General features: G+C 52.1%; 5 protein-coding genes across 5 annotated transcripts; 1 reads left to right on the top strand and 4 right to left on the bottom strand.

Moving 5' to 3' along the window:
• Positions 1 to 1350: 1350 nt before the first annotated feature.
• J4E87_006771 (uncharacterized protein) lies at positions 1351 to 2610 on the bottom strand (the record flags this gene model as incomplete). Its single annotated transcript, XM_049378372.1, has 4 exons — positions 1351 to 1644; positions 1700 to 2357; positions 2410 to 2554; positions 2604 to 2610. 4 exons carry the CDS (start codon positions 2608 to 2610, stop codon positions 1351 to 1353), a joined length of 1104 nt encoding a protein of 367 aa, XP_049231765.1.
• Positions 2611 to 3832: 1222 nt separating this feature from the next.
• J4E87_006770 (uncharacterized protein) lies at positions 3833 to 5071 on the top strand (the record flags this gene model as incomplete). The annotated part of the gene is made up of 5 exons (XM_049378371.1): positions 3833 to 4180; positions 4237 to 4303; positions 4351 to 4641; positions 4694 to 4948; positions 4995 to 5071. 5 exons carry the CDS (start codon positions 3833 to 3835, stop codon positions 5069 to 5071), a joined length of 1038 nt encoding a protein of 345 aa, XP_049231764.1.
• A 114-nt stretch (positions 5072 to 5185) lies between these two features.
• J4E87_006769 (uncharacterized protein) lies at positions 5186 to 6136 on the bottom strand (the record flags this gene model as incomplete). The annotated part of the gene is made up of 2 exons (XM_049378370.1): positions 5186 to 5445; positions 5845 to 6136. The coding sequence occupies 2 exons, from the start codon at positions 6134 to 6136 to the stop codon at positions 5186 to 5188; spliced, it is 552 nt and encodes a 183-aa protein (XP_049231763.1).
• A 565-nt stretch (positions 6137 to 6701) lies between these two features.
• Positions 6702 to 7643, bottom strand: J4E87_006768 (uncharacterized protein; the record flags this gene model as incomplete). The annotated part of the gene is made up of 4 exons (XM_049378369.1): positions 6702 to 6892; positions 6940 to 7102; positions 7155 to 7462; positions 7508 to 7643. 4 exons carry the CDS (start codon positions 7641 to 7643, stop codon positions 6702 to 6704), a joined length of 798 nt encoding a protein of 265 aa, XP_049231762.1.
• A 3282-nt stretch (positions 7644 to 10925) lies between these two features.
• J4E87_006767 (uncharacterized protein) lies at positions 10926 to 12542 on the bottom strand (the record flags this gene model as incomplete). Its single annotated transcript, XM_049378368.1, has 1 exon — positions 10926 to 12542. One exon carries the CDS (start codon positions 12540 to 12542, stop codon positions 10926 to 10928), a length of 1617 nt encoding a protein of 538 aa, XP_049231761.1.
• Between the last annotated feature and the right edge of the window lie 3155 nt (positions 12543 to 15697).

Genomic DNA, 15697 nt, shown 5'->3' with positions numbered 1-15697 from the left:
GATAGTAGATATGCGTTCCTTGCCAAGCGTACTCATAGATCTGATCGCGTAGTTCCCTCGGTAGCATCAAGATCAGGTTGGAACAGTCTTTCAATTGATTCTTTCGAGAGATGTCTTCATCGTGGCGATCCCGTGCGGATACATGGCTGTTGCGCGGTCGTGTCCTTTGGCTGCGAAGCCAGCTAAGTGTGTATACTGATGCCTTAGGTATCGTTCGTGGCGTGCACCTGCGTAACTTCTCCAGTAGCCGATAGGGTAGCGATGTGAGATGATGCCGCGCATGGGGCTGCAGCGATTCTGGTGGACCTCGAGCCGCCATAGCTTTGCAATATGCGTTCGAAGGGTTATGTTTGCAGTATTCTAAATGGAAGTATTCCCAGCATATTAGCCACACTTACGATAACTTACTCTGAGTGCAGCCAGGAGAAATCTGGACCTTTGCCGAAGAGCGAGGGCAAGATTGCGCGGCGCTCGCGATCCACAGCTCTACCCATGGAACGTTGAGGGGTGCAAGCAACCATGCCACCAATCGATCTCAGCCCGTTGTAATGGAATTGGTACATTGATGTATGCAGTGCACAAGACCGTTATCGTCCATCTCGAAGGCCGATCTTGCTGCCGATGGACTGAAGTCCGCGGCGTCCGATAACTTTCGACGCGTTGTTGTCGCACGCTGACGAAAGTGTGCGATGTGAGAAAGAATTGGTGCAATGATTGTGTCAAAGCTGGGGATGGATATCTCGCGTGAACGCGTGTGGCGTCATGACCGTGTTCTAGCGCGTAAGATGACGTCACTGGCCGACGAAGACCTCGGAAGGTTTGCAAATAGACCAGCTCCATTCGTTCCAGAAAGCGCATAGATATCAAGGGCCCACTCCCAATTACATACAAAAAACTGACTCTGACACCGACTTTACCCCCACAAAGATTTACCCTAGCAGGCACTCGCCTTGCAAGCTCGCAGGCTTCACTCATCGACCTCTCCACAGTCAGATGATATGAAGCCGTTGTCGCTCGGGCAGCACTCCGGATGTTCAGAGGTGCATGCCTTAGTGCGTGTATATAACGAAGCCCTTCCGCACTCGGTCACGATCTTACCAGAACTCGAGAAGCCTTCGTCTTTCACACCTGCCCATTATATCAGCGAGAGTCGACGCTCAGTTCGGTTTTGCAGACTTTCAGTCAGCAGAGTCTAGAAAGGGCGCGAATGCGGCCTTGCAGTCGGATGGACAGTTGGTAACCCCGTCCGGTATCTGGCTCCATCGGAGGCTGAAGTCAAATCCAATTATATTGGAGTATGTCCAATGCCATTCTTTGTCGAGCCGGTTATCAAACTCGGTGCATGCGGTTTCAATCCAGCTGCGTTAAACTTAGCAGTTTGTACTGAGCTAGAGTTTGGGAGATGGCGTACCCTTCAAAACTGGATCTGGGGTTAAAGGTTTGTGAAGAACCCGGATTCGGGGGGCCTAACGTTCCTTCATCAAACCTTTGCAAATCGCTCTTGCATTCAGCTTCAAGCACAGGCTCGTCGGCTCGCTTGATGAGCTCTTCGAGCCACTCATATTGCGCATCCATGTATCCTTGTGGTACCTCCCAGACGTAGGGATAGTTGACGATTCCGCATCTGCATCCGAGGTTCTTTACCTATTTACCAACGTGTTAGTCTCGGGGCTACATGTTTTCTACAGCTCTAGCTTACAGTGAGACATGTTGGCGTCGAAGGGGTTTTAGAGATCGTTTCTCCGGTTAGAGGGTTTATCACCTCCTTCTGGCCCTGGCAGTTGACGGATGTACAGATGAGGTCCTTGGGACACGCCAAGTCTTCTTCTTTGAAGTCCTTGATGACGTCGTCTTTGCCAACGAATAGTTCCATTAAGGCTTGGCCAGTGAACATAACTGCATGCGCGGCGATGGTAAGACCAAGTGCACTCCTGGCGAGAAGCGAGGGGTCCCAGTTCTGATCTGCCTGAGGGGTTGTCGCTGTAGCACTAGACATTTGTCGATACATTCGAACGAAGGCCACGGATTCACCGATATAGATGTTGGGGATCGGAAAGCCGATGGCCTGGCCGGCGGCCGGCTCAATCGGAACGTTTGCCTGCGCCAATGCCATGAGGTCGTCTGGGCCGGTATCAACAAGACTCATGGCATGGTGCAGGATGCGTTCAATACATTCCTCAGTAGGGTCAGCACGCTTAAAGCTCTGGCCCTGACAGATCTGCTGTGTTTCCTGAAGACCTGTCATGCCCAGGAAGTCTTCAATGCGCTCAGCTGTGCTTTTCGGAATATGGTAAACGAAATCTCCTGCTTCGTGACCGCCACTGGCAGTAGTAAGTGTTTCAATGCTGATGAAGCTCCTGAAATCGATATTAGCACGATACGAAATGTGGTACAACACATGTAACTAACGTAACGGTAGTCGTTGCAGGTGGTTGGTACGTCAAAGTGGCCAATGCAGCGCCCCCATCCGAGGCTGTCACAACGGCGATTTCTTGTGCAGCGGCTATCGAATGGATTTGACGGAGGTCCTCTGGACGGAACCTCATCTCTTTTCCTAGGTCATGCTTGTAAATCCAGATGGCAAAGCCAATCAAAGCACCTACGCCCCATGCGACAAGAAATAAGGTAGCCGGTTCGAAACGTTTGATATGAGTAGAGACATCAGTACTCTGCAGCACAGCGTTCAAAGCATTTTGACACTCTTCGGCCGGTTTATTGTTGCAGCTTTGCGCCCGCACGGTCTCAACCTGCCCGCGTAGCTCAGGACCGAATGCGATAGTGATACCATCGGATGGCCATGCGTCGTGAACCCCGGTAGGGTATACCTGAATCTCCGTCCCGTGGGGCTCTGGGTGAGTGGCCTACGATGCGGTGTTAGTGTGGTAAGAAGGAAGGGGAGGCCGTGATGTACCGCAGCTGGGAAGTATACGTCCTTAGGACCGAATGTGAACGTCGGTATAGCAACGGCTTCGTCACGACGCGAAGGCGATTTTGTCGTCAGGGAAGCTGCTCCAGTAGGTGTTACCAATACCCGAGCTGAAGCAGCCGTCAAGCAAAGTGCCAATGCTAGCAAGCTAAGACGAGACATGGCAAAAGTGCAGAAGCAGTTCGGTGATGAAGCATTTGGAGCAGTGCTTCAAGCTTATATGTAGATAGTTCGGCTTCGAGAAGATCGCGACACGAAGTATAGGGACACATCATGCCATTCCCGTCGCCCCCAATTACACGTTGAGGCCTGTAGAGGCACGGTAGATGAAGGCATCGGCTACGTGCATTTCCACAATGGCACAGCTCTTGGTGCATGATCGAGGCTGTGAAGCATCCCAAATAGACCCCAACGGAGAATGTCGAGCGTTCATGGGCATATCCTGAATTGGCGATGTCAACTTGAAACGTGAGTTGGTACCCGAGAGGATTCTCCAATGTGCCCAGCGTGGCGAAGTGCAGTATGGAAGCGGTTGGGGCGATGGAGCTTTTGATACCGTTGCAATAACGAGCAATTTTTGGGGCGGATATGGAGATCTGCTCGCCATTTGCCCAGCAGAAATAGTTTGTTGTTCTCGAGAGGCGAGGTAGCGAACTGTGCCGTACGGAGCGCGCCTGGATTAGCAAAATGCGTGCTTGAACCCCGAACTGCGCGGCGCAGAACGCGTGGGGCCAGTCTGACATGCTTCCCACCACAAGATGGTTGGCAATAGAAGGGGTGAATTATGGGGCGACTCAATGATGGCGCTTGTCTGATCCGAGAGCGTTACAGAAAGTTGCGTATATGTAAGAGGGTTGCGCGCAAACTTGATGGCCACTTCTGCAGCAATTTTCATTCGCGTTCATGATGCCGTCGTTACTACTGTCTTGGTTTTTGTTCCATGCTCTCATACTAGCCTTCGTCGCTGGCTACAAGATTGACCAATCGTGCGAAGACAAGGGCATTACGCAAGACATTCGTGATGCTATGACTTCGGCCATCGAGAAGGCTGCCGGAGCATACGATACCCTGACATCTCCACTAAGCGACGATGCACTCGAACTTCTGGGTTTCCTGTTCGCGAAAGATGGTATGAGTCCGGCCGAACTCATGGACAAGGGCAAGTTCGGCAAGACCATAGGGGTTTTGCAAAACATCAATGCAAACATGTGGAAGGAAGTGACTGGTACCGCCGAGGTACTTCCTGAAGACGTGGTAAGAGCAACTAGAATCGCTTTGAAGGGTCTACAAGAGACTGATCATTGATCCAGGTCATCTTTTGCCATTATGATCGCTGGAAACCGGTGGAAGGAGAGAAGGACCTTTATCGAGATTCTAGTATGTGATACGGGGCTACCACGCGACCGTGTATTGATTCTATACAGCAAATGGTGTGCGACTAAAGTTCCGTGAGCAAGCATGTAGAGGTAATACGGTCCTCGACAAGATTGCCCTGGCAGTCACCTTCAACCCGGAAACAGAGGTTGTCTGGAAGAACGGAAGGCCCATCGCCGGTACCGGTATGCAACCTGCCCAGATTCAGCTATGTACTTGGTTCGTCGATTGGATCAAGCAGAAGAAGTTCAAGCTTTCTGGTGACGTTCAAAAGAGAACAAAGATTGGGAGGGCGGTGATCAACGCGGCCGAATGGAGACAATTCGGTCTCAGACAGATTGGTGAGTTGTACAAAGATTCGACTAAAGGCAAAAACTGACGAGACATCATTAGATGCATTTTCACTTCTGGATAAGGTTCTCTTACACGAGATGACGCACGCCCGGGGTGCCTACATCGAATACAAAGATGGCGAAATAGAAGCTGAGGGCCTCATAGATGTTACATCTCCCGAACGCTTGCTCGGTATCTGGAAGTGGCCAGCGTATGGATGGAAGGGAGCAACGGCGCTCGCGCGGCAAGGCGATGACCTTGGTGAATACGCCGCACCAGACAACAACGCTGACACTATAGCCCTTTTCGCGAGCGGTAAGTTATTTGAAGCGTGTCCTGGGTATTCGCTGATACGTAATAGGGTGTTCACTGCTCAAGGACCAAAAGAAGATCGATGCCAAAGGACGGATAGTACCGATGCAGGAGGTACCATCGTGAGTGAAGTGCATGAGTGCGATGCAATCCTGCATTGATCGTAAGTCTGGCAAGAGGTGTTCTCGAGTCGTTCACTGTGGAAGCGTTGCTGGTGTTGTATTGGTAGTACTCCTTGTATTATAGAGGAAAGGTCTTCCTGTCGTACTGCTTTTTGAGCCGCAAAATTCTGAATGGTATGTTTCCAAGCGCATCCAGTACCTGCTCAGGCAAATCGACGTTGAGTCCGACTTCGTAGACTACTGCATGCACCTGCTTCAGGGCCTCGAAGATGGAGATGAGTGACTCAGGTTCGGGCGTACCCGCGTTGATATCGTGGAATGCAAACAGGGCCCATATGGTCATCTCGATCCTGAGTAGGCGGAGCTCACCGAGTGTGGCTAACGCACAGCAAGCATCTTCCCAATCAAGGTAGCTTTCTCGCGGAAAGCTGCCTCTGGATGTGATGAAATTCCTCCTCGGTGTCAATATAGTCGTTGAAAGGTTTACCGAGCGTAGCCTTTGCCACATATCTGGGGCTACGAGCCCGCGAAAACTAAGCACTCCTGTGGCGCCTCTGAAACTAAACTGGTTCGCCGTATACAAGACATTCACAGCTTCACGATATCTGTTGCTTTGATTAGCCTTTGTGGAAAGGGCGCAATGAGTATTATACATTAAGCGGCATGTAACGAGGATCGAGAAGAGATCGCCATTGGTATAGTATGCGGGACGGTGCATACGCCCGCTTCGTTCATTCCAGACCCCAAAGCACATATGTTGCCATGTGAGATACATACTGTCCATATCTTCGCAGCGCCAGTGTCCGAGCTTATGGGGCCGGCCCTTCCCAGGGGTAATGTGCAAAAAGTGCAGCAGACGCTGCGGGTCGGCCAGAACCTCTTCGTAGATGAGCAATCGCACTTCAGGCGAGAGCTTGCCGAACAGCATACACTGCTTCTGATCGAGAGGTTCACCTCTCGGTAATTCAGGTCGCGGCGTCGATTTGGCGTCTTGGCTTCGTTTGATACTGATTGTCGTCGTCGGTTCGGGCTTTTTCCGCTGCCATTTTCGGAGCAGGAAGGCGCGCATGGCGGTCTACGTGGCGACGAAGATGGAGGTATCGCAATGCACCTCAAAATGGGTCGAGAATGCTGCGCAGTCGCGAAGGATCTGGTCGCAGATTGTAGGAGCTCAAGAGGCCTTGTTTAGGTGGTTGGGCTTTTGACTGCGCCCAGGTGGCTCGGGACGAGATTGCGGCACAGCAATGCAGCGTGCGAAGACCGAGGGCCGGCGCTTACATGCACATGCGTGCGGTATTAACGCGGTAATCATAGCGTGGAATAGATTGTCGCGTCGGTGCGATGCGAACAAGATCCCGTGTTGATGTACACGGGTGCGCTGATGAGTTCCAGTGATGTTAGGGGAGGGAAGCTGCAAGACGCGTGCCGTCGAATGTGGACTAGCTTATTTTCTAGGTCGCGTAGACCCACCCATCGTCGCGTTTCTCCCTTCCGCCCCTTCCGATAACCTGCACGCACGCGACGCCATTACTGCGATAGACATGTTTCTGTAAATCAACAGTAAACATGTAACTAATACAAAGAGTCCGCGAGAAGGATTTTGCAGTGCAATGCTTGCTTGATCGTTGTCACAACTACTTCATGTCGGCCATCCATGGGTGCTTCAGGAGTTCAGTCGCCGATTTCCTGTCTTCCGGCCGCCATCTGAGCATCGAGCGTATGAAATCGAGAAACAATTCCTTTTCCTTCCCTTCAAGCCCAGAGACTCTTTCCTCGAGTGAGATCTTAGGAATAGTTACACTCCTGGAGCCACCGGTCCAGTATCCTATTGAAGTTAGCAGAGTCTATGTCAGGACAATCGCAATGACTAACCTTGCTCATCGAACACCTTCCTTGTGATATCATTGCTTTGTGTGTATTCAAGCGGAGGCATTCCAAGGTATGCAACCATTTCAGAAATATGATGTGTCCCTGATGGGTTGCCCTCGGTGTCACGGGCGTCGAACAGATGCTCATCTTCAAACAAGTCCCACGCCTAATCAAGGGTAAGTCATTGCGGCTTCCTTATGATAGTTTTGAATACTTACCAACGTGGCGAGACTCCAAATGTCTACCTTGGAGCCCCACTCCATCTGGAAAATTATCTCTGGTGCACGGTATAGCTCAGGCTGAATAAAGCCAGAGTGGGAATCTCCTATCCGCGCTTCTCCAAAGTCACAGAGAACTGGTCGGCCCCAAAGATCACCAGTAGGATGGGGAATCTTGCGGGATCTGTAAATGGTGCGTGTGTCGTCAATCACTTTGGATGGTGACGGGTTTTCTGCTTCAGCTTTCTCGAAGTTTTCCAGGATAGTGTCATCATTCACAGTCAGCATGATATTCCCAGGATTGATGTCTAACTGGTTAGTTGATTCAATTACGTTGCATTATCTTGCCGTACCTGTATGTACGACCTTAGCCTCGTCGTGTAAGAACGACAGTGCCTTTAGCACGTTGGCTAGCGTGAACTTTAGAAGCGGAACGTTGAGCTTGTGTGCTGGGTTGTAATACTGGAGCTGTCGAATAGTCATGTGCATGGGTGGATGAACAAAGCACAAGTGTTTGCCAGTCGGACCGTCGAGCTCAAATTCGCCATACAGTTCGCGGATATATGCTTGGCCGCGATGCTGTGATTGTATAGAACTGACATGCTCGTAAAAGTCTAGCTCTCGATTGAGCTGTGGGGTCTTTTCGGCATCTCGGGTACAAATCTTGACAGCGACGAAGTCAGCGACGAAGCCAGCGTCTCGTTCTCTGTGCACAGATGATCAGAATTTGAAGGGTGGATGGGGGTGAAGAACGCCAAACATACTGAATATCCCGAATATCCCGACACAGCCAGACCGTGGAGTATGCACCGTAACCAAGTTTGCCTATAACCTTAAAGCTAGAATCGAGAATCTCACCAGGTCGTGCTGGATAAAACTGATCATGGCTATACCACGGAAGGCGCTCCTCCTCGAAGAGCTCGCTGGCATTTATTTTCGTACTCTGGAAGCGGGAAATTCGGGAAATGGGAGAGGGAAATTTGAAGCGACTACATGCGCGTTGACTAAATCTCAGCATGGTGGTGTAGAGACGCCATTACATCGTGGGAAGTTAGTGTGACTGTCCAAAGGCGGCATGTTGGCCGCACTGATGCCTAGCACGGGCAATGACGACCACCCGGTTTCCGCCCACATACTACCACCACGACCGACTCCCATCGCGTCCGCCGCAACCCCGCCTGACTCATTACCAAAGACCCAGAAGGCGCCTCCGACAGTTCACGTTTAGCCTTAAAGCGGAGATACCGTTTCAGCCCCCAAGCCAAGCGCGGAGCGGAAACGCCAAGGCAGCCTCCCATCACAAGTATAGCCGCATCCCTTACACACCAAGAGATAGGCCGTTGAGCAACAGGCATCACTAAGGCTGCGCGAGGCACGCGTCACTGACTCGTTCGCACGTGCGAGCTTGTCTTTGCCTCAGCCCAGATGTCGGGCCTGCATCCGCGCTCGCCTTGGCTGGGCCGCCACATGTATCCCCAAGACATCAGGATGCGAGGTGCGAAACATGTGTTGACGCGGAGCTGATAAGCTGGCTGTGGATGTGGATGTGTTTAAAGATGCGGTGGACGTCGTGTAGGGCCTGGAATAGGCAAGCGATCTTCGCATTTTTTACACGTTTGAGACGGCTTTCAGTATGGCTGGTGACTCTTCGACTCAGGCGGCAGAGGGCTTTTTGCAGTATCATGAGCCGAATAGTAGGTTCTTTACTTTCTTACATGGTCTTGCTTTCACTGACCTTAAGTAGTCATCCAGATTCTCGTCCTCGTTTCGTTTTTCTTTTGGCTTTCCTTCGGGGAATGGCTCTCGAACCGGGTGTTCCGCGCTGGCCTTATAGGTCAAATCATAGTCGGTCTGATCTATGGTCTGCCTATCGGAGGTGATATGATACCCATCGCATGGCAGGAAGCCTTCATCGCACTAGGGTACATTGGTCTTGTTCTCATCATCTTTGAGGGCGCCCTGGCCGTGCGGTTGGATCTGCTCAAAGCGAACTTTGGCCTCTCTGCTATTGCGGCGACTATCGGTGTCGTCGCTCCTATTGGGCTTACATATCTGCTGCTATATGTCGGCTTTGGGTATGGAGCGATCGAAACGTTCATCGTTGGGGCTGCGCTCTCGGTCACCTCTCTTGGGACGACATTTGTGGTACTAGGCAAGAGTTCAAAGGAGATCAGCTTCGCCGATACTAGAGTCGGTACCGTCCTGGTCAGCGCGGCTGTGTTCGATGATGTTTCCGGTCTAGTTATGGCGAGGTAAGACACGAAGTTACCCAAAACAAAGACTATAACTAACATCCCTCAGTGTAATCGGCCAACTCGGCGCCCTCGGAGGCGACGACTCCCCCAACCTAGGCTGGCTAATCGGTCGCCCCACACTAGTATCCGGTCTCCTAGCGATCCTCACTCCTGTTCTAAACAAATGGGCAATCGCACCTCTATACCGAAAGCTTATCGAGCCACGCCTCCCCAAGACACGCAAACGCCACGTCGTAAACGTCATCATTATGATCTTCGTTCTATGTGCATTCCTCAGCATCACAGGCTTCGGCGGCACCTCTGTCCTCTACGGGTCCTTCATGGCGGGCGCGTTCCTCACCTACCTCCCTTCCAAGCACCCAACAGGTCCCTTCCACCCGCCTTCGCGCGAAGACGCGGAAGAAGCGGAAGCGCGATCCATTGCCGAAGCGACTGAGTACGACGATGCGGGCGAACCGCTCATCTGCCCTACATTCATGCATACGTTTGAAAAGTACTTCCTCGACGCTGTCAAGTACCTCTTACAGCCGCTCTTCTTCGCATCGATTGGCTTTGCTATCCCCTTCATCGATCTTTGGACTGCGGAGGCGTTCTGGAAGGGCTTTGTTTACACTTTGCTCATGCTCGTCTCCAAAGTCATCGTCGGCCTTGTCATACCTTTCGCCACCATCTTCCGCAGACCGCCCGGTATGTCTATCCGCGAGTGCTTCACCACCACTTTCTGGCCGGCGATGCTCCTAGGATCTGCGATGGTAGCGCGTGGTGAGATCGGTCTGCTCGTCGTACAGATTGGTCTCAATAACACTCCGTACCTGTCCAAGGAAGCCTTCATCACCGCCGTATGGGCCATTGTGCTGAACACCATATTCGGCCCTGTAACCGTAGGTCTTATCATCAAGTACAAGGCGCGGGCCATTGCAGATGGCGTATGGGGTCTCGAGAAGACGGAGCCGAATGGCAGTGGCTGGGACGATGGAGTCTCGAGAGCGCCGACCATCGTCCAGGAGACGATGAGTGTGAAGGAGAGGAGTAAGAGTGTTGCGGTGTCGCAGCATAGTAGGATGGTGTCTGATCCGGTGACTGTACCGATCTCGCCTTGATGGCTGTGACGTGGTTTCTTAGCTTTTATGACGAATTTATGATATTTCCTACTTGCGAATGCCGTCCTGCTTTGAGTGATATAACGTGAGCTGTGGTCAGAGAGGATATTCAAAGTCGCATCACCACATCTGTCTCTAGGTCTGACATAGGTGCTACGGCGACGTATGTTCGGCAGGTATTAGATGTGAATCGCTCCTGTGAGCGCGAAAAGCGAGGATTGTGTCTGATTGAGAGGGGTATGCGCAGCTAAGTATTCAGAAATTGCAAATATAAACAACATGATCACACAAATCACCAAGAACGAGCGGTGTTCGCAGAGTCAACAGTCATGCCCAGCCCAAGATTTCGCCAAGCACCCATGAATAGACTCACACTCATATACCACGTGCAAACATCCTTCACCCATACGGCAGGTTTAGCTAGACCAAAACCACCCACTCCTCTTCTTCCGCTCTTGGGTCTCTGGCTCGGCTGGCCTTGGCTGGATGTCGTGGAATGCCCTCCAAGGATCGCGCTGCTGGGTTTCGGTCTCTTGGCCGCGCTGGGTATGCACCGTCTCCGAGCTCTCTTCTCGACCATCAGCGAAGCGTTTCTTGAGCACGACTTTGGTCGTAATGGAGCCGTCAGAAGCAACGGTCCGCTCGGTCGTCGTAAGTGTGGAGAGAATCGAAGGCTTGTCCTCCTTCATCCGCTCAGCGATCGCAGACGTTACCGAGATAGGCCCGGGGACTGAGGGTGAGGGTTGCGACACAGCCTCCATACGTTCGTACGCATCCAACTCAGTCTCCGAGTCCTCATCTCTCTCGTGTGCTGCGTCTAGAACAGTATTGTATGTGTCACGTCTGACTGTGTCGGCGTAGGGGAAGCGGTCTTGTTTCGGCGTAGGCGGATCGTCATGTTGGTCTTCGTGATCGTGGCTGTACTCGTAGCTTGGCTCGTCGCGTGTCCCAAGGCGAGGGCAGCTGGGCGCATCGTTGCGGTCCATGTGCTCCTCCAGTTGGCGTTGTGTGATCGGGATCTTGCCATGAGTCCAGTACTTGTCGGACGTGTCAGACTCCATGGCGCCAGGACATTCGGGCTCTGGCTTCCCTTGCATCGTCTCCTCCAACTGTTGTTGCGTAATTGGTATCTTCCTTGGTCCCCAAGCCGGTCGGTCGGACCTCATCATACAATGTGAGACTTCGCCTTGCTCTGCTAGCAGGTCCTCGTAGGCTGCCTGCCAAGGTACACCGGCCTTGTTCATTTCGCGGTTCTGCTCGAGCGCGCGGGGAGAGTATGCGGGGTCGTCGGTCTGCGATGCGTCTGCTGGTGGTGGCCACTGCCATGATTTGGACCATGACCAGACGCGAGGCTTGCCGTCTTCAGGGCTAGGCTCGTAGTTGTTGAATCTGGCAACTTCCGTCTCGCGGTCATCCCAGGCCTTGTCGTTGAACTCCTCGGCCAGCCTCTTCGCCTCTGCCTGCATCCGCAACAATCTCTCCAACTGCATCCAATCCTTCGATCTTTCTTCCTCCGAGTTGGCAGATGAGTTCCGGCCGTCGTGATCAAATGGCCGAGGAAAGCCCCAGTCCCATGACCATCCCCACTCCTGACCCTTCTCGTTGGCTACCTTTTCAACCAGGCTAGCATCGTCGCGTCGCGCAACCTGCTGCTCGTCGCCTCTCCTGACATTGCCAAGTATTTCCATTCTTATGTCGTCAGCCTTGCGGTCGAGCCTCATCAGCTCTTCGCTGTTGCGCAAGACAGCCTGCACATCGCCAACTCTGAACAGCTCTCTGCCTTCGTGGCGCAGCTCGGCGATGTCGGCTTCAATATCGTGAAGCTTGTCGCATTGTCTTGGATCGGCCTTGCCAAAAAGGCACTGCTCACGTGCTTGGTGCGCGTTGTTGTAGTTGGCGATGGTGGCGGGAAGCGTGAAGACGGTGTTGAGCAGCGACGAGACCTGGGAATCGGCGAAGCGGCGGAAGGCGATGAAAGGATTGTCTTCGGGTCGATTGGGATCGCGTCGGGGATTATCGTTGTCGTTCGTCATAGTGATAGATAGTAATGTGGGTGTTGTGATGGCACTTGGCTGATGGTGGGGAAGACGGGGTCCGGAGTGATGATGATGCCTGGAGATAGCGGTGGCTGCCTCGGCGATAAGGCCACAAGGCACGCGCCACCCGTTTCGACGCGTCAAGCCATCGCCCCTGCCAGCCAACCGCGCTTCCGTCACTTCATCTCTCCAAAACGGCGCATCGAGAGGACCCCCATCGTCGCCCAATGAGTATTTCGCATTTCCAAAATGTTTTCGGCCTCTCTTTCGCTATTCTTACCATCACCAAGCGTGCACCGCCATAGGACCCAGACATGCTGAGCCGGCGATTACCTTGCCCAAGAGCTGCCGCGCTTCTCTGGACTTCAGGAGTCAGTATGAAGATTCAATATTTCCAAACAACCTTCATCTATCTATTATGGCCCAAGATCTGCCTACATGACTCCACCTACGTATTGCCAGAATCTGTGAGTGTTGCATCGCAATCAAGGCATGATCTTGGCTTTCTTGGAAATCTACGCGGGTTTGGGATCCTCTCGGCAATCTGCAGTAGTCTGACTTCAACACCATCGACGACGCTATCCGCAAAACCAAGAGCATCGCCATCTTTTGCTCGAGACATACGCGTAAGGCCATTACGAAAAAAGCCGCAGTGGATATTTCAACCCAGCATTATTCAGCACCGCCTACGATCTGCGCCTTATCGTCTTACCGCCCGCTGGCAGCCAAGGAGCCAAGTGCGCGGCATGCGAAGACAATTGACTTCAAGACCTTGATCGTCCCGGATTAGAGCCGCACTGCCCAAAATCTGGACCTGCCCAGTCCAAGCAGCCATACACAACGCTGCTTTCCACTGCCCCGTGATAGGTCTCCACGCTTTAGCGACGCACTGCGCGTCATCCCGAGCGGATTTGGACGGGCAATCCCCGCCTGTAACTCCTTTCACTCCTGGGCCATTCCTACTGCGGCCTTATCACTAGCGATCGAATACCCACGTTTCCTGTTTCTGATCTTCGAGGAATGTGTTTTGACAGCTGCGCCAGCGGGCTGGGTACGTCACACAAGATCTGCGACACCAGCAAAGAGGTATAAGTAGCGGAGTAAACACCGCGTCTCAAGAACAAAGCATTGTTTCATCTCGAGATTTCATCAACATATATCACCAGACGCTTCCCTTTCATCTATACCGATACGACGTATAACACTTGTCCAATCGCTATACAACAAGGTCTGAAAGTCCAAGACCTGCTATTCTCTCTTCTGTAAAGGCCCAACGAATCGTCCTCGATATTCGCAACACCACAACCACTTCATCACTTCCTCATCTCCAATATGCGTTTCTCCGTCATCATCGCCACCCTCCTTGCTAGCGTTGCCGTCGCTATGCCCGATCCTCTCCCACAAGGCTACTCCGGTCCCTGCTCAAAGGACAACTGCGGTGTTAGCGGCAAGGTGTGCTCAGGCGGCGCAATCTGTGTGGGGTGGCCAAGCACCGATCCCGCCAAGAGGAAGGGATGCACCTGCAGCCGGGGTTAAGCATTTGATGCTGAGTTTTTTTGCATTGGCAGGCGTGTGTAAGTATAGTGAGGCCGAAGATGAAGCAACGCTAATGCTCGCCAGATGGCATATTACAGCGAGATTGACTGGAAGCATGTTGGTTGTAATCTAGATGGTGTATTATTTATGAATGATGAAGACAGAATTTCGACCAAAAATGCTTACTATCATCTGAGTGCCACACAAACCTCGATACTTTTAGGTCGTGAGAAATTGCCACCGCGATGGGCCTCGATAGTCGGTAACTGATCTCTTCACTGTGTGGTGTTGCCTTGGAGTGAGCTTTTCGCGCCTTCCTGGCTTGGCACGCTGGGGCCTCACTCACAACTGGCTACCTCAGCACATGCACGTCAATGCTGCTAAAAGACCACCATTCGATAGCACCACTCTCTCACCAATTCATAAACCTGCAACCACAACGCATACCCCAATACTTGGAGCTGACAACAAATACCATCAACCATGATGTGGAGCACCCAGTTGCCGTTCCGCCCTCCACGTCCCAGACCATTCTTCGACCTACCGTGGGATATCCGAGAACAGATCTACAGTTATATCGAGCTCGATGCGCTTCCACCGCTGTCAAATGGTACCGAGTACGCTGGCTTTGTTCTCTCGTGCAAGCTCGCCGCCGAAGAGCTATCTCATGTCGCGACCGTGAATTATCGCAAATACCTCCATGACTTCGAGCGACTTTCGAGGGAAAGACTTGGTTACAAAATCATAGTCGCTCAACCGGAGCGGGCAACAACTGTTAAGACTCATCCTTTTGCGCACCTCGCTCGACTTAAGGTCAAAGTACCATTGAAAAGTCGCGCCGTCTTCAGTGACGATAGACGAGATGTGACACCATGGTGTGATACTTTCCACCCTCTCTTCGGACTTCTTCTAGAGAATCTACAAATCCACTTTGTTGCGCCAAACCTTTCGAGTTTGAAAATGATGAGAACCGACGTCGGCAACATGTATGAAATTATCGAACGTGTATTCGACTTCATTGAAATAATGAATTCACAAGTACCGGAACGTTCTACCCCCGTTAGAGGTCCACCAGGTCCACCAGGTCGACATGAACGAAGAGTATTTCAATTCCTCAACCAGTTTGAGGCGCAAGTTAGTGGCTTTACACGATCGAAACGCGTGAGTGTAAAGGCCATTTGCTTTTCTTGGGATTGTCGAAAACATGCTCAGTCCGGATCTCCGGCCAAAATGATGGGGCCGGTCTGGTCACACACCTTACGCCTTCGTGACGTTCCGGGAAGAGACAGGCAGACATACCACCGTGTACATGATGTAGACGGCTACGCAGGAGAGATACGGATCGCGAGTTCTGGACGCTGGGCTCCCACATCAGTCGGTCTGCCTTTGCGTCTCTATGACAGACCCAGCAAGGTGGTTTTACTGCAGATGAAGAACCTAGGCTTCGGCGAAGCAGCACAGATCCTGAGCAAAGTGGAAATATGAGGGAGAGAAAAGGCGTAGGATGAGATGAACGCCGTCCATGCTCTTTCGGCGTCCGATCGGTAATATACGATTTCCTCAACGGGAGAGTGGGTCTCCATCTAGAACACTCCACATGTAGTACGAAATGAAGA

The sequence above is a fragment of the Alternaria ethzedia genome, assembly GCF_023757985.1.
Source record: "Alternaria ethzedia strain BMP 0044 chromosome Unknown scaffold_17, whole genome shotgun sequence".
In the NCBI taxonomy this organism is placed as follows: Eukaryota; Fungi; Ascomycota; class Dothideomycetes; order Pleosporales; family Pleosporaceae; genus Alternaria; species Alternaria ethzedia.
This window is presented reverse-complemented; position numbering and strand designations above follow the sequence as displayed.